A 21,814-nucleotide genomic window follows, 5' to 3' on the forward strand; every position below is an offset into this window, starting at 1 on the left:
TTTTGCCCTGAGTCTGAAGGTTTATGGTTGAAATGAGAAATTAAGCATATGTCATTCAGAAAGCTTGCTGCTAATGGCATCTTATTAGAGTGACTGAGAAATTCTGACTTACTTTTCATTTCTTAATGTGGTATTTACTGATGGTTATTTTAAATTACTGAGATATAAATAATTATACTTCACATTGTATAATTATAATTGTATAATTCAAACCAACTTATGCCACAACAAACCAGAGATTATCCCTAGAATAGATAAGATTCTGTGATCCTAAAGAAGAGAGAATTTTATACTGAACTCAAAATATTCAAAGTCGGGAAAATGCTTAAACTAATCTCTTAGGGGTTTCTAATGAAGGAAAAATATTTACCCAGGCCTTATCTACATTTAACACTTTTTGGTTTGATAAGAATAGAATATTAATTTCTAATTAAAATTCAACAAACCTTGAGTAAATATTCATTCCATCAACAACAAATATGAGTATCTATGTGTTTACATTGAGCATAAAATCTCTATGATGTGTTTAACAGTGATCATCCTCAAATAGAAGTTTTCTAAGCTTGTTTTTTTTAAAAAATCATAAGCTCCCCAAGCTTTCCTCTGGAATATTTTCACATTTTATTTTTCACATCGGGCAAGTGTTGAATTTGAATTTCTCAGATAATGCCCTTTTCTCAGGCTGTGCAGTGTCAGGACAATCTGAAGCCAGAGCACATACTTCAAGTGTCAGAATCAGTCTTTAGTTTAAATCCATTCAGTCTACAGTAAGGTTGAAATGATAGCGTTCTCTTTCCCTAAAAAGTTAGGTCCAGGGGGCTGGAGAGATGGCTCATGTTAAGAGCACTGACTGCTCTTCCAGAGGTCCTGAGTTCAAATCCCAGCAACCCCATGGTGGCTCATAACCATCTATAGTGGGATCAGATGCCCTCTTCTCGTGTGTCTGAAGGCTGTGACACTGCACTTATATGTGTAAGTTAAAATAAATCTTTAATAAAAAAAGTTAAGTCCATTGTTTCCAGTACTAGAAAATATCACTAACTAAAGGTGTCTATCTGCTTTCATTCTAATCACTGCCTGCTATAAGCTTCTTTTCCTCCATGGCTTGCAGGGTGTCTAAATCTAAAACTTCTTGGGGGGAAAGTGATAGTGAGGTATTGCTCATGTATATGGTAGTTGGGGATTAAATGCTTTATGTAAAAAAGGGCTGAAAAAAGTTGAATCTAGAATTTAAAACTTTGAAAGTATATTTTAATCATTACTAATCTCAAAGGATTATATTTTTCTGCATTATTAACGAGAGCATGCTTACTGCCACTTTAATTTTTCTAAAACTAAAATTTCTTCTATTAGAAATTAATGAGAGAAGAGGCCCTTGGTCCTGTGAAGGCTCCATGCCCTAGTGTAGGGGAATGTCAGGGCGGGGAGGCAGGAAGGAGTGGGTAGGTGTGTGTGGGAACACCCTCACGGAGGCAGGGGGTGAGAGAATGGGATAGGGGGATCCGGAGGGGAAACTGGGAAGGGGGATAATATTTGAAATGTAGATTAAAAATATCAAATAAAAAGGAAAAAAAGAATTTTTTTCTTATAGTGAGTTAAATGACTAAAATTTAACACATTCATTTTGCGAGTGTCCCAACACTCTGATTGGCTGTAAATATCACATCTAATAAAATGATTTTCAAATTATTTGTTATACATTTTTTTAAAAGTTACTGGATAACACATGTCCCCAAGAAAAACTACCTTAGCCTATGCCTTACATTTTCATTACATATCCCTCTCCCCCGTGTGTGTACTGTCTTTTGTTATTTTTTTTTAATTTTCTGTTTTTGGTTTTATAAAGAAGGACCCAGCTGACGACATAGTAATGAGGCTTGAAATGCAGTTGAAGAGAATTTCTAACACAACTGGGCTCTTGGGTTCTCTGTCCCTGCACTGTAACCAGCTCACGTTGTCGGAATCCCCACCACTCTTCAGCCTTTCCATGCACTTCCAAGTGGCAATCTATTCTGCTGACCTTGAGACAAAACCTTTGCTGTTCTCATGCTCTGTCTTAAAAGAGAAAAAAAGTATCTTCCCTTCTTCTTCATCTGTTCCTTCAAGCACCCTGGATACCTCTGGCATTCTGAACCTGAAAGACTTGGAGTCCTAGGCTCTCGTCAATCGCTTAGTGAAGTCCTAGGCTCTCGTCAATCGCTTAGTGAAGTCCTAGGCTCTCGTCAATCGCTTAGTGAAGTCCTAGGCTCTCGTCAATCGCTTAGTGAAGTCCTAGGCTCTCGTCAATCGCTTAGTGAAGTCCTAGGCTCTCGTCAAAATCGCTTAGTGAAGTCCTAGGCTCTCTCGTCAATCGCTTAGTGAAGTCCTAGGCTCTCGTCAATCGCTTAGTGAAGTCCTAGGCTCTCGTCAATCGCTTAGTGAAGTCCTAGGCTCTCGTCAATCGCTTAGTGAATCTGCCTACTGTATTGAAACCATTTGCAAATATTCATCTTTCTAAAACTTTGGGATATTATTTTCTGTTTGATTTTTCCTTGACTTTAAACATGAAAATGTCTGTTTTGGGTAATTGAAGCTGGACCAAGATTCATGCAAGAAATTTTGTTTTACATGTTATAATTGGATAAAGCACTGCTCCAGTACACAACATTTCTTTGTCATTGACTAAAATACATAACCTCTATAAAGATTTTAAATTAATTATGTTTATATATTTTCCCCTCCATTTACACAAAAGTGATCATCAAAATATTTAACAGGCAGTGTAACAGGCAGTTAAAAAAACTTCTCTGTAAATTATAGTAGTAAGTATGAGAGGAATATTATCTACAAATGTATAATACATATTGTAGAAAAAAGACTGAGAAAAAACAAATACCATGGAGTAGAACTTTAAAAAAAAAGACAAACCAGCTTACGCTTTAGTGAATTGTTCCTTAGATTCCTATTTTCTTTAACATACTAATAAGAGTAAGAATTTGAGTAATTCCTGTTACTGATATCTTCATAAAATTACCCATGATAATGTTTTTACTACATAAGCACACACAAAATATCTATAGTAATATTTAGGTAAAGATTAAAAATAGTGTGATCTCATGTTTCAATATATTCACACATGACAGATATTTTAAATATATGAGCCAAAAAGCCATCCTTTCTGCAAAGTCTCATCCATAAATGTGACGGTAGCTTGTTCAGGATGGTGTCTTAAATATTGAGACATTTTGAGTTAGATTTCCAGCTAAACATTTACATAATCCTCCAAAATAATTGGCTTTTTTTTATAAGAAAACTGGCTTCCTGGAAAATGTTCAAGAAGTGCATATTCTCTGTGGATCTATAACCGTGCTTCTGCAGACTCTGATGGGACTTTTACAAGACACTGTAACACTTAATTGAAAATGATTGAGTGCCCAGCACAGCACAGATGCCCAGCCTCAATAACAGCCGTGGAGATTACTAAGAGTCAGCTTCATGTTGCACAAACAAAACCAAAATATTCAGTCTCATTTCCAAGATAACCACTTGTGTGCTTCCAGAAAGTAAATGTGTGATTAAGATTTGAAGCCATGAGAGGAAAGTACAGGACATGTGGGTTTCTGCAAGGGAAGGACAGGTTGGGGTGCTTATCTTATTATGGAAATTTGGAACTGATTTCCTAGTATTATACCTCTGAAACGACCCTGTGAATAAAGCGGTTGTATTGCTTTTAATTTGAGTTAATTAATTATAATAATTTCAAAAAATTCTATATTTCAACCAAAGAGGAATATCTAAATATGTCACTTCTATTATTCATACTTTTCCTATAGCAATTCCTATGATAGATATATTTATATCATGCTTTATCTGCCATTTGCTTCTGAGGGATATTTACATCTAACATGAGAGATATGCTCATGGAGAACGTATTCTTTAAATTTCTTGCTTATTTTAGTTAAGCTTTCTGACATCCATTATTTTATATTATATTGGTGATAATATTTAGGTCTATTACAAGTTTCATATATATAAAACGTTATATGTATTTATCTATGTATCACAGATATCTATATCTTCTACCTGGCTATATATTGTAGATATCAGATATAGAAGACAACATTTGAGTTTACATTACTATTTTATAACTATTTGATTAACACTCAAATTCATAGTTTATGAATGCTAACTCCTGCCTGGCTCAGAACACTGAATGAACAAACCAATACAACCATCAATATTTTTATTATACATTGTTCTCTCAGTTCTAGTATTATCTAGCTCTCATCGTATATGTTGCACAAGGTAACTGTTTTTAATCTATAAAACAGAAAATATAGAGTGTGTAAAATTTTACCCCAAGATATTTGGATGATTTAATGTGACAGCTACACATAAGAAAGTTTGGAGCTGGAAAGATATCTTAACAGCTCAGATCAGGTCCTGCTCCTGCAGAGAACTGAGGTGCAATTCCCAGCACCAACATACAGCAGCTGCAGTTACCTTTAATTACAGGTTTAAGGAAGTCTAAAACCTCCGGGCTCCACATGCAACAGTACCTGTTCACACACACACACACACACACACACACACACACACACACTCACACATGCACACTCTCATGTATACAGTACATACAATTCTAATATTTTTAAATTAATGAATTCAAAAAAATCAAAAAGGATTGCAAAGTATTGACAAAACAACATCTTATATAACACAGATCCTGCATTTTTTTAAAGATTTATTTATTTTATTCATGTGAGTACACTATAGCTGTCCTTATACACAGCAGAAGAGGGCATCAAATTCCATTGCAGATGACTGTGAGCCACCATGTGGTTGCTGGGAAACGAACTGAGGACCTGTGGAAGAGTTGGTACTCTGAACCACTGAACCATTTCTCCAACCTGACCCTGTATTTTTAAGAACACACTGGACATGCCCGTATGTAGGTTTGGGTTTTACAAAACTGTGATTTTTTTTCCACTTATTGCTGTGAAAACTTGTTAATGGATAACTGTTCTTCTTACGCCAGTAACAGTGAGTGCCTGAAAGGGCAGCTACTTCCAAACTTGTGGAACAAGGATTATTTATTTTCTCTTCCCAGTTCTCTCAAGTTTTCTAAAATATTTTCTACGCAACTGCTCAGGTATTTGTGAAGGAGCCATTTTTGTGGATTCAGATTTGCCAGTCACCAATTTCTCTTTATTTGAAATTTTACCTTAAAATGTCCTCTTGCCTCTGCATTCTCTCTATATTAATATCATTTATTATTAACATTAATTATTATATTTTAACCATAGTAATTTGGGTGCCCTAACAGGTTTTATTTGACGTCAGTATTGATTCATTTGTCTCTATGTTGATTTATTTGTCTCCTAGGTGTTTTTATAAAGTTATGAACCATTCTCCTGGAATTTGTTTATTCTGGTCAAACTCTTACATTTGAGATACTTGGAAAAAATCTATAATCAAAACTCAGTTTCTGGACTTGCTACAGAAACTTACTAACAATTCAATACTAAATATGTTTAAGTCTTTGAATAAACGTCTTAGGTACTTTGTAGCTAATTGTTTCACCAAAAGACACTCTATAGTTCTCCTGGTCATTATGTATTAAGATGTTATTTGGTAGGAGGCATTACATATGTGCATATTATGTATGTATTTAATATATGTTCATTAATCCTTACATAAATTGCTTATTAAATATGACTTACATAATTTTAGCAATAAAAATCACTGCTACGAAAAGAATGAACCTGTGTAAAATGAAAGATTACACTGCTACCATGATTGGCCATCATGGCTCAATTAAACGCTGCTGTGAGTCATGAATAGCATTGCATCTTTCAGGCCCTGACGTAGAGCAGTAGCATATAGGAATTTTCCTGGCTATCTGCTCAATTAGCTGTGAATCTACAATTGTTCTAAGATTAAAGTTTATTAACTTAAAAGAGTAAATTAAATTGATTGGCTAAGAATCTGGCTCAAGACAACCCAGGACATGGGTACCAATACATTTATAATTCAGGTCCAAGGCTGACCACCACAACGACTCAGAGCACTGTACCACAGGCATCCGACCAGAACACTGATACTGATATGGTGGTTAATTAGAAGGATTTCAGATTTGCAGGAGAAATACAAATGTTGGTTAATAAGGTTAATAACACTTGTATGCATTAGATGGAATGATTTGAAATTGCCAAGATAATAAACTGATTCTGTTATATCCATATCATATCTTCTCTGTTTTGGTCAACAATATTTCACTGTGATGATAACTTGCCTTCATTAACTCCTGGTTTGTTTTGCAATTTTTCCTCACTAATTGCATTGTGTAACGATTGGAGAATGACATATGATTTGTGCTGTGTAAGAGGAGGCCACATTAGGTTGCAACTGACTAGGTTAGAGCTGTTTTGCCTTCACTTTTTTGTCTTTGGAAAAGATTCTATTTCCCCTGGGAATGCATTCGTATATACGTATATGTTTCTTCATAGTTTCAATCATATGCACAGTACATATGTAGTGCTCCTTACCAGCACCTCACTAGCTGGTTACTGGCATGTGATCTGTCTTTCTAAAGATTATAATCTTTCTTTTTACACATAATAGGATGTTCATCTCTGTGCAATTATGCATGCTAGATTTCTGCCAAGAAAAGAAGAAAAATTATAATTACTAGAAGGTAAAATAGTAACTACAACACAAACATTGTGCTGTGTACACAGAAAAATCCATCAGATCCTTTAATTATTTTCTTCTTATAGAATAAGTGCCAAACGCTTTTTCCACTAGAAAAAAAATTGTCTCGTTGCCTTTTTTTTTTAACGTAAATTCACAATGTACTATACTTTGGGTTAAAATGAATGCTGATTCATTTGTCACAGCACGCAGGGGCCACCCTGCATCTTTTAAGGTTGTGACTTTAATGTAATATAAAGGGTATATTTCTTCTTCCACTTTTATAAATGGAAAATGCGATGCCTAAAAGCTGTCTGGGAATTCAGCCAAAGACAAAAGAGGGTTGTTGAATCTCTGGGGACTTGAAAGAAAAGTGGCTGGCATTAGCTTGGTCCTTGCCATAGACAAAAATTAAAACAATAGACATGCACGGTAATCTCTCTTTTAAGGAAAGAATACAATGCCTCTATAGTAATGTCAAGTGGAACAATTTGGTCCTGGCCCAAGTTATGCAGCTGTTCTACAGGAAAATGGCAAAAGGCTCCTGTCCAAAGCAGGCAAATAAGGCATGATTGTTCATAAACAGTCACTGGGGCCCTCACATTGACAGCAAGGAAAACAACATTAGCATTCTGGCTGGCAGGCTACAAACAGGGGTCTCACTGCAACTTGAGCCATGTCGCACTTTTATGATTTATAGCAAAGATAGTGGTGTGATTTTTAACATAAACAATGCATGTAATAATGATGAATTGCTCGTTCTTTAGGAAAATCGTATGTTGGTCAAACGTACATTTGAAAGAAACAATGGGGATTTGAGCATCAATTAAGGGTGTTGTTCAGATTGCATATACTATGAAAATAAATTTTATTATGTTATGTATTTCTGATTCCCACTGGCTCATTAGACCTGGATCAGGTAAATAGAAAGGATAATAGGAATTAACTGTCTTGGGAAGCTATTGAATGCAAAACCAATAGTGTTGCCTCTCACTGATGCCAAAATAACAAAGTGGGGAATCAGGTGCAATGGCTGTGAGGTAATGGGCGGAACTTTGCTGGTGATTACGAGAATAAATGACACAATTTCAGAGGGCCTAGTGGGTACCCGGGATGCACACTCCTCATTCGATCCCCACGCTTTTGAATCTGTTTTAAGAACATGGTCAGTCTCCCTGTGCTTTCATTTATCCCGTACTTTGAAATTTGTTTTCAACTTTACTTATCATCTCTTTCCCACATTTATGTTCATCTTCTGGAGTGGCCTTCCCATGAATGATTCTGTTCTTTCTCCTGATGAACTTCCTGATGAACGCTCGTCAACTTTCCGTCTCTTCTCTGTGCTTTAGTAAAGACCATTCTCTTTATGAACTTGAAGATTTCTTCTGAAAAGAATCAAATGGATTCTTTCCAGTCTTCCCTTGTTTTATGCCCTGTCTGCCTCATCTGACACCATTGTGGATTTTGTTTAAACCACAAAGACCTACAAGTTTAATCTTCTTCAAAGAGGTTAGTGTCTTCATTTATTGGAAACGATAGTTTGAAAAATGAAAGATTGGGCAGCTTTTGAAACAAATTGCGAAGAACAAGGAAAGTAGCATTCTAAAGGAAAGAAGGAATCAAGGATGCTGACTCTAACTTTACTACCCCTACCATGAGAGTTTATAGGGAAAGAACACAAATGAGAATCCCCGATGATAGGTCTATAATACAAAAGAAATAAATTAAAACATCTTCTGTAAAATGATACTAGCATATTTGTTATGACACTGGGACCAACATGGAGAAATGCCAACCATGACTGTTTTGACACATTACTGACCTCTGAATTAAAGTTCAAAGACAATACATGGATTGGGATAATTTAAGAACATACAGGCATGGACTCTCCCTGCATATTTCAGTTAAGTATTATTTTGGCAAGCATAATATAAATAGAAATAGACAAGCCAGCTTAACTAGGATGACGAATGTCCGTCTCTCCTAGGCCTGGCTCATTCCTCTTTCTGAACAACTTCAGTGCTGAAACTGCCATGAGCCTCATTCTTGAATTTACAGAGTAAATCCAGCTAACAGAGTGACAATTTAGATTCAGCAGCTGAAGTAGCAGAGAGTAGGAAGAAGTCGCTAAGCTTTGGACAGGGCTGAAGTGTGAGTAAATCCTGCCTCACCAATCTAAAACCTTTGTGAATAAGAAAAAAAGAACTCACATTTCTGAGATTACATTTTCCCTCCTGTAACATAAAGAAACTTTCTTGTTTCCTTTTTCTGTTTGCAGGCTGCCATTCATCAGCATCCTCTGGGAAATATTAGTCAGTATCTTCTGAGAAACACGGAATTCTCAACTTGTTAAACTTACTAAGACTTGGTGTTTTCCAATAAAATAAGAGATTATTGCACTTTGGAAGTCATCTTACTGCAAGAATGGATATTATATCCAAGCTTATTCTGTAGAGTGGAATCCCAAAGATTCACTGATGCTCACTTGCTGAATCATTCCTAAGAGAAGTGATACGTGGTTCCTAGAATAGCAATCCCATAACTCCCACAATTCATTTTTTCTATACATAAAATGTCTCTACCATTGGACAGGAGAGATGGCATGGCATAAGATATCCAGCAGACTATTGTATTCTATTTGAACAAACTTGTCTTATTTGTAAGCATTTCAGACATCATTGTGCCCAAAATCAGGTCATTTGATTGTATACCTTGTATTTTATACTCTAAATTTATACATATTAATTTTAGGGAAATTTGACTGAGAAAGAGGTGATACAAAAGAACCTGTTCTCTTGTTTGACAAGCGAGGATTAAAATGTAGATGTCTGCAGTTACATCCTTCTGTTAAAAATTGAACTACATAAGAATAAAATGTTTACCATTCAATCACTTACAGTGGTTTTCCTTTAGATTCACAAGTCAATGTTAAAGCCTGTCCTTCTTGTGGAAAAGGAGTGGATGGTATAATCTTCACTGATGGTGTATCTAGGAAAAAAAATAGAAAAAATCATTAGTCACAAATCATTAATCAATTTATAATTGAATCAGCTATGTTCAGCATATATACATATATATACATATATATATATATGGCTGCTACTTATATACATATGAAAGGCTGCTACTTTGCCATCTGTGCAATTTAACAAAAATATCTGAATATCATAGGAGTACCTCTGAAATCTGAATTTAAATGTGACATTGCAAAAAAAAGTGATTCAGATGAATATCAAGTATTTCACACAATTGTTTCTTCAACTATTTATAGATAGCTATGAATACTATTATTGTGGACTGAATGCATTCATGTGCATTTGAATAACAACACTTTCATTGTCACAGGACTACCAGGGACTCACAATAAGGAACCCCCAAATGAACTCTAGATAAACTACTGCCTCGGAAGCATTGTGCAGAGTCCTTTTGAAGAGGCAGCCCTGCAGCTCTGAGTGCATGCTGCCTTCCTTCAAGGACAGTGGACAAAACACATCAGATAGCTACTTATAATAGTCCTGAAAGGTAACATATGGTTTCATATGCAGTGATATAATTGTCAAGAAGGTAATTGTTTCATTTTTAATAAAATCAACACTTGTAGAAATAGATTTTAAAAAGATAAAAAACTAGGACACCTAGGTTTAAAAAACACATGGTACATGATATCCTTTAATTGAGAGGAAAGTGCATATGTCATAGAGAAAATGGAAAAGAATGACTAGAGTAAAGGAATAGTATAAGCACAGTAGTTTCTTATAGTCTGTGTAAAACTGTGACCAGGTTCTTCAGCTCGTATCACTATATACTGTGCAATTCAAAGACAATAGCTCTGACTTCTCAGACAAAGTCATTTTCCGCTCCTGCTTAGACCTAATAGAAGAATTGGACACATGTGATGTCATCTTAATGCCCCATCTTGGACACAAGCTCAGTCAGCATCAGTCCTTTCTGCAATATTTAAGTTAGTTGTTTTCCATAAAAGATAGTATTAAAATTTTTCTTATATAAAACAATAATCTTATAGATGATCTTATACATGGAAATTATGTTTCAAATACAAACTTTCTCAATCCTATAAACAGGACTATATGTACAAAATAACAAAAAATATAAGAGAGATTTGGGGAAAGATAGATGCTTATAATCTCAGCATGTGTGATACAAAGACAGGAGTGGTCCTGGTTACAGTCTTGCTTGGGGACTAGGGTGATTCCAGGGCTTGAGATGCATGTCAGTATCAAAACAATTGCCTAGCACATATAAGGCCCTGAATTCAATTCCTGTCATCGAAACACAAAGTATATGTCATAAAGATAATATTCTGGTTGTAAATAGACGGCCCATGTGCATCCTGGTAAATTATCATATTATAAAATGTCTCTAAGAGAAACAAACTATAAAAAAATAAAAATGTCATTGTACTTCTTAAATAATGTAAGATTTCAATGTTATCTACTCATTTGTAAATAAGAAGCCATTTATAGAATAATTTTAGATAACTGTGCAGAGTCGTAGGTATGACCCAGTATTATTCTAATCAAATTGAAGCTTATTGTCTTTTGACCTTCAACCGATACATACATCATTCTTTTTTATTAAAGCAAATTCATCTCAAGGGGAAAAAGAATGGAAAGCAATATGCAGGAGAGTTTGTTTCTAGGAAATATATTTAATTTGTTGTATTCTAAGGTGTCTATCAAATTTGGTATAAGAGTATTCTAGAAATTCATTTAACAAGGATTTAATGTTATATTAAGATTTACTTTGGAAGACTGAATAAAGCAGATTGGTCTCCACAATGTGGATGGACCCCACACAGGCAGATTCCTAAAGAGAATAAAGGAGTAATCCTGCCCAAATCACTAGAAGGGTCTGAATTTTCTTTTGATTTGGATTTGGTAAAATTTGAATCTAGAATGTACTTCAAATATCAGCTATTCAAAGCTTGAACAGAATCTGTGGTAACATTGGGATGTGATTGACACATCGGAAGCATAGATATATAAGAAAGAAGTTATGTAGGCGGGCATGCTGTAATGTACCAGGACACAGTCCCCTGCCACCCGACTGTGCTTACTGACTATCCTGAGGAGGACAAATACTGTAGATATTTGGCTGTAATATACTATGGCTATCTCAGAACTAGAAAGGACACAGGTTTTCTTAAATCCTAAGCCTACAGACTTTGAAGTAAGGGGAATGAGAAGCATTTGGTTCTGAGACCATTACACGTGGGCTAAAGACAAGCATGACCATGACCCTTGCCGTCTCTACTTTGCTGGCTCACTCTGTGGAATCTTGGACTGATCACCTTTGACAATTTCAGGAGGAGTTCTTGAAAGGAAATCTCTTTTTCCATTTATACATCAGTCATCCTGATTCTCCAGGTGGTCAGAATCATACAGTGAACCAAGACTCTTTCTTATTGAGACCCTCAGCTTTCTCAGTGGGTCTCTGCTGGATGTTTCTAAGAAACATATTGCCTGTGAATACTTTTTCATTTAGATCTTTCACAGACCCACAAAGAATAATGGGCAAAGTATAATGTATTTGTAGGATATTTCACAATTCAATTATGAGTTCGGTTGAGTATTGTGTCTTTGAACAAGTAGAAGGGTAGAAGTAAGAAAGAAGTACATATATACATATTTAGAAAAGCAATATACCTGTGGGCATAACTTAAGGTGTGTGAATATGAGGAAATGGATTTTCCCTTATATATTATTTTTATTTGAAAAATTCTGGGGTTCATTCATTAAGAGTATACTATGATGGCAAGGTTAAAACAGAAACGTGAAAAGACATTCATCTTTTTTTTATTATACATGCACTAATATTTATTACATGCTATTACATTATTGTATAATATAATTAGGTTATCACTACTTATAATTATTGCTATAATAGGATATTATGACATTATTACATTTTAATATTATTACTAACAATATAGCTACATTACCTAATATATAAATTGTCACAATTTCATCACACCTATTTTTAATGTACTCTGATCTTATTCTCTCCTAGTATCCTTCTCTCACCTTCTTTACCCTCCTACCCAATACCCTCTCCTTCCCTAAAATGTCCATCCTATTGTCATGGCTTCTATGTTTGTGGTTCACTGCACTTAATCAGTGCTATCTCCATAAGCATGGGTGGGAGTTGATTTACTTGAACCAGGGCAACTTTCATTCATCTTAAAATAAAAACCGTAACATTGTATTAATTTGTGAAGTAAGAATACTCTGTGTTCTATCTGATAAATGTCAAAGTGAAAACATTGATCCAGTGGAATGGATTTTCTGTATTTGTAAGAAAGGTTTTACAGCAGAGCTGTTACAAAACTACTATGAAACCACAGAACGGACAACTTCAAAGTACAACCCTTGAACCATTCAATATTAGTCGTTCAGCAACGTCTGTCCATGACTGACAGTTTTTCAGGATAACAAGTGGATCCTTTGAATCAAATATTTTACCTATGAGTTCCTTTTTTATTGTCTTTAATCACTTTTTTACAGTTTTGTCACTTATCCCATTCTGCCTCCCTTGTCTCCAAGAGGATGTCCCCATCCCCATCACCCACACACACCCCTCCAGGCCTCACCATTCCCTGGGGCCTCAAGTATCTTGAGGGTTAGGATTATTTTCTCTCATTGAGGCCAAACCTACTTTGTTCCTTCTGTAGTTAAAAAATAAATGAGAATTTGACTTTATATACTGACAACATTTTTCTGTTAGGGATGTTGGATAAGCCATGAAAGAAACTCCTAATACGTCAATCCATATCATGTAATATATTGAGAGATCAAAGACAATCTAGACTGTAGAGCCAGAGTCAATTACACTGTTCAAGTATATCCATGGTGTTCAGGTGTTTCATTAAAATAACATATTTTTATAACATTATTTGTTAACAAAAATATTCCCTCTGACTATCCACAAATTATGTACTCATATAATAAATAGCTACATAGTTCCTAAAACTTATAAGACATGGTGATAGTATATTTTTATCAGTTATTTTAAACAAATTTTAACAATGTAACATAATAACATCATGCTTTGTAATGTCTTGCTTTCCCTTTTCAATTTAAGCCCTAGCTTTTAGAAATGAGGCTACAGGATTCTTATTGTGGCTTTCAGAAACTATGCAAATGATATCAGAGATCATTTCTTTCTTACAAAGAGTTGTATTATCAGAGTGAATGCAATTTCTGGACCTGATTTCAATGCCTTCTTGGGAAGTTAACAAGTTTTTGGAATGCTCTTTTTTTCACTAAATATTTGAGAACACTTTATAAAATCAACGTTCCTTATTAAACTATCTCCTAGCAAATATAAATATAGATCATGTACTTGGTACATAATTTTCCTTGATGTATGTAGTCCACTGTATATATTGTTCTCTGGAATCTTTTAGATGGAACTAACGGAACTCTGGAGGTACACTTCAGTGGAAACCACTCAGTCCAATTTATACAATCAACAACCACATTAGCAAGCAAGGAAAGTTCTGCCTTTGTCACTGTGCTTTGTTATGAAACAAAGACTTAGAAGGAGCGAATCCCCAAAGTGCCACAGTGAATGCAGTGCCTATCTCAGCTGATCAAACCAAATGCTTGGACACATTTCTATTTCTTGTTGTCTCTTTGATTACCATACGGATTGACACGTACAGGGGTGCTTTGTCTTTTGTTCTGGGCTATTTATTGTGTTATGAAATTAACTCATTACCTCTCTAGCTCAGTCAGAACAGTGTAAGGTGTGCTTTGGCCCTCTGTGATTCTCATGTTCTAAATCCTGTCTGCTGATATTGATGGATTATGTGCACAGCTGTTCTATGTGTCTCATTTCATACTTCCCATTGCTTCCCTTCCTGTCACTGTTTTTGTTGACTGATATAAAAAACCTTTTAATTTACAACTCTTTCCTCAATGATTAAGAGTTCTTTTCCTAACGTCTAAATAAAACAGTTTATTATTATGTTATGTTTTGTATGTCTTGAATGTGTGCATGTGTATTGTAACATATGTGTGAGACACAAGAGTGTTGGAACCAGAAGAGGGCATTGGAACGTCTGGAAGTGAACTTAAAAACTGCTGTGAGCCACCATGTGGAAATTAAAAAAGAAAGGGTAGATTTGATTGAGGCAACTGGAATTTACTAGCTGCATAATTTCTGAAAAAAGAAAAAAAAAAAAAGAACAGTACAAAATACTGTTCTAGGAGGCTATGTTTTCCAAGCACCATATGTGAGGTTGGGGAATTTGGGTATTCTAAAAGATACAGTAAGAAATAATCTTACAATTTTCATGAACATTAGGCTCAGAATAAATGCTTGTAAACGGGCAAAACTGAATGGATTAAGGAAGCCTTAGGAGCGATATGCTTTTATCCTGAGGCTGAGTCATGAGGAAGATCTGAAGAAGCAAAGGGAAGCCGTAGGAGAGGACAACGGGTGCATCAACATTTTCTTCCTTGTGATTCATTCTTTCTATGATTATAAATGCTGCCGCAGATGATTGTAAGCACATCTATCAGAATACCACCTTTTAAAAACATAGTTTTTTGATTCTTTTTCTGAAAAGTCTTAACAAACGACAAAGCAAAATTTAATTTTCAAAAGAGATTTCAGCAGTACTGCCTTGTGCTTACACTATGGAAACATTAAACCCTTTTAAGGCACATTGCGTGGTGCACACTTGTGCTTTCGTGCTATGCGTTCTGTATTGTACAGAATGCTGTTCCCTCAGCAGCCTACGAATTACTGCACATTAACTCATCAGTTATGTCCCCGTCATGATTAAAAGATTTAATCATTAGAGGAAAGTACAATGACATCACCAAGAGCAGTGCTGCTGAATGCATATGTGGCTATTTAAATTTAAAGTGAAATGAATTGTGTGATTTCTAGTTATGAGATGCCTATCTCAACTGCTGAGCAGTCATACCAATACGTGCTGGGCGACTACTATCTGAGGGTAAAATAAAACACAGCTATCATAAAAGTGCTGGGACAAGAGTGACATCAGTCACTGCTGTTCCTTGATCCTGATTCAATCAGAATATTTTGTTTTTGTAGAAATTTAAAGACATCTTTATACTATATAGTATACACTTTATACTATAACATCTTTAAGCCTGATATGTACCTAACTCCACTTCTTTGCACTTGTTTCCTTTGTATTGTTTCAGTCTGTTTAAACTAAGCTGAGGTTTCAGAAACCTTGCATGGTTACCCACAAAACAGAAGTAGCGAGGAAGAGTACAGATGACAGAAATGCAGAGGTAAACCACCAACGATTCCTGACTTCTTTAAATGTATCATTGCTGTGATGTATTAAACTTTTAATTTAAAAATACATTAATTTCTATATCCTCTATACTGTGTATATGCATATCACACTTTTGCTAATATGTTTTCTTCTTTATGTGTTTAATTTCCATGCTTAAAATAATTTAAAACTTTTCGAATAACCCATTTTGGGCCATTCCATGATGAAGGCATCTGTTACTCTATTTCTCAATAAAACCCTTTCTTTATGGCAGTAGGGAAGTGCTTTTGTGGAGTACTTGATACTCACACGAAGTCTCTGGGTTCTACCTCAAGCACAACAAGTTGTAAAACCATATGCTTTTCAATAAGCTTCGATTAGAATAAAGCACTTTCAAAGACAACGTTTTACTTTCAAATAATAATTTCACATTTTTCAAATTTATAATTTTTAAAGGTAATTGGATGGATATAGAGATCGGTTTCATAAAACAAAAGAACTTATGATCAATTACATAAGATATAGTGATAATTTGAATTATCACATTTAGAAAGAGTAAAATATTTGATAATTCAATCACTTTAAATAATTTGATATGAAAAGGTGTAGGTAAAATATGTATATCAATTATATGGAAAAATCATTTAATAATCTAATCAGAAAAATATATCTGTAACACTTCAGGTAAATTAATATAGCTATAGCTTCCTAGAAGATACTTATAATCCTGGTCGGTTTTGTAATAGAGGTCCTGAATTAGCTGTTTTTGTTAATATGATGTCTAGATGGCCAACTCTCTTCAAAGATGTCAGTTGAGTGAGAAACACTGTTTTTGAAAGCATACAGCACATAGACTTGCCTTTCTTAGAAGCCTGTAAAGTCTGAAACAACCACATTTTCTAAAATCAGTGAAAAAATTGTGAGAACACAATTGTTAACATTCATAGAGGATGATTTGAAATAAATTTACGCTTTAGAAACACATGGGTTTGTGGAAGATTCACTCATTAGGCTACATCTCCATTAATTTTATTTGCATTTGCGGTGTATCTATGCATATGTCTCTATGTATGTATGTGGGTCCCTACAGAGGCAACAAAGGACACTGGGTCCCTGGAGTTTCAAGGAGCTCAGAACCAACTGATGTGGTGCTTGGATTCGAACTTGGGTCCTTTGCATGTGCATCATAGGATCTTAAGCACTCTGCTCTGCAATCTATGGATCTTTAATGGTTCTTTAGTCTTAAAGAGAAGAATCATTGAAAAGTACATTAAATGAAAAAAATCGTTGTTGCATTTGAAAATATTTTTGTTTGGTGTGTACCCATGCGAAGCAGAGTGAATAAACACAGTTGGTAACACCCATGCATGCTAACATCGGATTTCTTCTATAATAATCACAACTGTATCTTTAATCAATTAATGAGAATTGTTGAAGTGTGTTACATAGTTCATAAATGTAGGAAAAATTTATAATAGTGAGTTTTGTTCCTCCAGCCCAAAGTAATTTTCTGAGATTTAACAACAGTAGAATCACCATAGAAACACTATGGTAAGTTTTACAGTGCAAGATAGTAAGAGGGAAATGCAATATCTTTGTTAATCATTGTCTGGCTAACTAGAATGGAAATACAAATATCCAAACATATAGAACTGGAATAGAAATTAGCTGCTAATTCATTATTAGAGATATTTCCTTTAAAAACAATAATGTGTTTTGTCCTATTTTAAATGGATTTTATGCATACATTTTCATTCATAAGTAACTTAGCTGATCTCATTTAAAAACAGTGCTATCATCAAGCTAGCCTGAAGCTCCCTCTTGCCTTCCCTTCTCTTCCCACGTCTTTCCACCCCTCCCCTCCACTCAGCTTTGCTCCCCCCCTCCTCTCCCCTCCCCTCTTCTATTCCTGTCCTTTACTTACTGCCTTCCACGATGGCTCAGATAAATGTTTGCGCCTAAATGGAACACCTACTTCATGACACATTTTAATTATGCTATTTACCACTTAAGTATTAATGATATACATTTTGTAGCAATTAATAATTTTATAGGTAAAATACTACACTCCGATACAAGTATAAATTAATTAGAGCGTAAGATTATATAAGATTATATGACTTGGTGTGGAAAGTGTATAAGCTATTTTGAAGCATACACTGACGTTTTACAGCTTCAGACTCTAAGTTTCATCTTACTCTAGAATGTCAGTGCCATCTCAGAAAAATAACATTACTCTCACATTTCTTATTTACCCTTGTGTTTCTAATTTTCTTGTTTTATTGGTTATTTTATTTATTTACATTTCAAATGTTATTTCCTCTTCCAAGATTCCCCTTCACAAGGCCCCTACCCCTGCTCCTTCCTCCTGCCTCTATGAGGGTGCTCCCCCACCCACCTGCTCCTGCCTCAGCGGCAAGGCCTTCCCCTATCCTAGATCATCAAGCTTCCACAGAATCAAGGGGTTCCTCTCCAAGTGATGACAGAAAAGGCCATCCTCTGCTACATATGCAGCTGGAGCCCGGGTCTCTCCATGTGTACTCTTTGGTTGGTGGTGTAATCCCTTGGAACTTTGGAGGATCTGATTGGTTGATATTGTTATCCTTCCTATGAGGTTACAAAACCCTTCAGCTTCTACAGTCTCTGCTCTAACTTCCCCATTGGGGTCCCCACCCTCAGTTCAATATTTAGATATGTACATCTGCATCTGTGTTGGTCAGCCTCTGGCAGAGCCTGTCAGGAGACAGCTATACCAGACTCCTGTCAGCAAGCACTTCTTAGCATCAGCAATAGTATCTGGGTTTGGTGTCAGCAGATGGGATGGATCCCCAGGTGGGGCAGTCTCTAGCTGGCCTTTCCTTCAGTTTCTACTCCACTCTTTGTCCCTACATCTCCTTTTGAAAGGAGGAATTCTGGCTTAATATTTTTGAAGAGGGTGGGAGGTCCCGTCCCTCAACCAGGAACCGTGTGCTTTTCATTTTCAATAAGAACTTACATTTTAATATAATTATGGAAGAAATACAATGTCATGTGCAGGAAATAGTTGTTCTGTTTTTCTTCTATTCTGGGTACTGTGCAGTTTTCTGTTGGTGTGCATAAATAATTTCTACTGACCATTCAATAAAATCTGACTCATACAATGTTTTTCTAAGAATTAAATCAGCCTAAATAAAAGATTTTTTCAAAGAGATATGTGGAAACACAGAGGGATAAATAAGAGTCTTCATTTATAAAACGTAAGCGGCCTTTATGCTATTCAGTTGATAAATACTCTCTTACCTAATATGTTAAATTTGAAAGCATTTATGGTTGACAGGAACTTAAAATCTTTTCTCTCCATTCTTAAATTCATGATGAAAAGAGTACCTTTTATCAAAATGGCAGTATTTAAATTAATGATTAACAGTTTATAAAAACTAAATCTTGCTCTGATACAGTTCACAGGATAATCTCTTTTAAGATCGTTCATCATGAACAGAGTCGGAGCTCCCCTCTGTAACTTATTTTGCTGTTATTTTACTGCTGTTTTTTTCATTATGTTCCTTGGTGTGTGTGTGTGTGTGTGTGTGTGTGTGTGTGTGTGTGTGTGTGTGTGTGTGGGATGTGCGCGCGCACGCTCCAACTTCCTACAAACAGAATTTTTGTCTTGTGCAGTTATTATTATGTATAGTGTTTTTAAAATAATTATGCTCTCTTTTCATGCACTGCAGGAAACACTGGTACCTCCTCTAAGTCTTTCTCCACTTGGACCATTCCTGAGGTCAAACATAATGAGAATATTGGTACACCACCGGAGGGTCCTAAACTTGCTAATCACTCCATTTCACCCTTTGCCAAAGCTGTTATCTATCCTCCGCTGTTTGAATCCATAGCAACCCACACATCATATGCATTCCATATACACACCCATCCGAGGTGAGTATCCTCAGTTTCTATGTGAAAAGTATAGTCATTTTGGTATTGCCCTTGGGAGTTTATGGAGACTACATTAGCTGATGTCTTCATTCTAATTTTAATACTGACTGTAGCTCTCTCCAATCACTAAACTTGTTCCATCTCTGGGGAACGCTCTGCATCCTTAAAAGAACATTTAGCGTTGCTGTCAGTCGTTTTTAGTTACTGCACATATTAGAATGTTGGTATATTAGATTCTAAGAAAAATAATTTAAATGGATCTTGTTTCTGCTTCTAGACACTTACATAGTAATCCACAGTAGAATGAGATGGTGTTTTTAATTCGTCAGTCAGTATGAGTGTGAACTCTTTCATTAAAACTTTATAAAAGTAAAGGAATTTAGTTACTGCCATCCATGACATTTTGCAAAACAATACACAAATAAAAATGAATAAGTGGCTAGGGTTATTTTAGCACCACTCTGAGTTTGGAAGGAAGTAAAAAGAAGCTTGGCAGTAAATGTTTAAAACTAACAGCTAAGCTGAAATATTTACAACTCTTACAAGCATTCGTATAGCGTGAGCAGTAAAGGTGCTCTGTGACTGTTGGACGGACATGCTCAAAGCAGGGTCAGTACAAAACTGAAATGACATAAGAGAAGGCAGAACACTCAGCTATTGGAAGATTGGCCTGGTTAGTGTGTCTTACAATAACAAATGCAATCTGATGTGAAATTTCTGTTCTCAGAGTCAAGTTACGGAAATTCCCACCCCTGGCATGACTCTATTCTTGACAACACCAAATCCTGGAACTTCTTCCAAATAAATAGCCAAAGCCTGCCTTTGATTTTCACTCATGTAATGTTTTCCTCTGTGCCTTACTTTACTGTTTGTGTGCACGTGTGTGTGTGTGTGTGTGTGTCTGTGTCTGTGTGTGTGCATGTGTGTATGTCTGTGTGTGTGTGTCTGTGTGTGTGTGTCTGTGTGTGTATGTGTGTGTGTATGTGTGTGTGTATGTCTCTGTGTGTGTCTGTGTGTGATTGTGTGCACGTGTGTGTATGTGTCTGTGTGTGTGTCTGTGTGTGTGTATGTCTGTGTGTGTGTCTGTGTGTATGTGTGTGTGTGCCTGTGTGTGTCTGTGTGTGATTGTGTGCACGTGTGTGTGTGTGTCTGTGTCTGTGTGTTTGAAGGAAATTACACCTGTGTCTGCTCTCAGTCAGGCTAGAGGTAGATTTCTGCAGGTGTCTCATACTTCATCTTGGGTTTTGGGGTGTCTGTCTTTCTGTTTGTTGATACCTGGTCTCTGGCTGAGTCCAAATTCACATCTTCATGGTGTGCAACAAACATCCCTTGAGGAAAATACCCAGACCTATAAGCCTGATTTCATTCAAAACATTCTCCTCTTTCATAACTGAGCTCAGCAGCTCATCTGTTGAATCATCTCTGCCATAAACACAGAAATCTAAATAGATTAAATCAAAATACTACACTATCTGAAGGACCTCACCCTTATGGTGTTTCTCAACAATTATTATGATTCATTTTCCACTAATGTTGCTCATCACATGCTAGGACAATAGTCAAATAAATGATAAATCCCATAATCCCATTCCAACTACTGTTACCTCACACAGAACATGTATATTTAAAACTTCCAACTATTGCAATGGCAATACTGATCTTCTAAATGAATCACCTGGCTTTATTCCCTGTAACTTGAAGATTCACGATCAAATAAGCAATATAATGAGATGGGCATTGATATCCATTTGAAATCTTTTAAATGGCACAAACTTGGCTTAAATTGTCTCCAGCTCATAGGAATTAACTATGTAGTTTTTAATCAAATCAGTACGGGAATTGATACTTTAGTTTAAAATCATTCTAAGCACTTTCAGTAACCTACACAGAATCATTTATATGTAAATACTGAAACTAGAAATAATATTCATATGGTCATATGTATGC

The 21,814-nt window shown here is 35.7% G+C and overlaps 1 protein-coding gene across 8 annotated transcripts in view; it reads right to left on the minus strand.

Annotated features, from left to right (window-relative positions):
* Nucleotides 1–21,814, minus strand: part of Cadm2 (cell adhesion molecule 2) — a 977,017-nt gene that overhangs the window by 109,210 nt on the left and 845,993 nt on the right. For all 8 annotated transcript variants that reach the window (NM_001047102.2, XM_087576479.1, XM_087576482.1 and 5 more), the window contains one exon: nt 9,570–9,660. In NM_001047102.2, coding sequence (NP_001040567.1) covers nt 9,570–9,660 — 91 coding nt within the window. The remainder of the gene's footprint in view (nt 1–9,569; nt 9,661–21,814) is intronic.

The sequence above is a fragment of the Rattus norvegicus genome, chromosome 11, assembly GCF_021556685.1.
Source record: "Rattus norvegicus strain SHRSP/BbbUtx chromosome 11, alternate assembly SHRSP_T2T, whole genome shotgun sequence".
Lineage (NCBI taxonomy): Eukaryota > Metazoa > Chordata > Mammalia > Rodentia > Muridae > Rattus > Rattus norvegicus.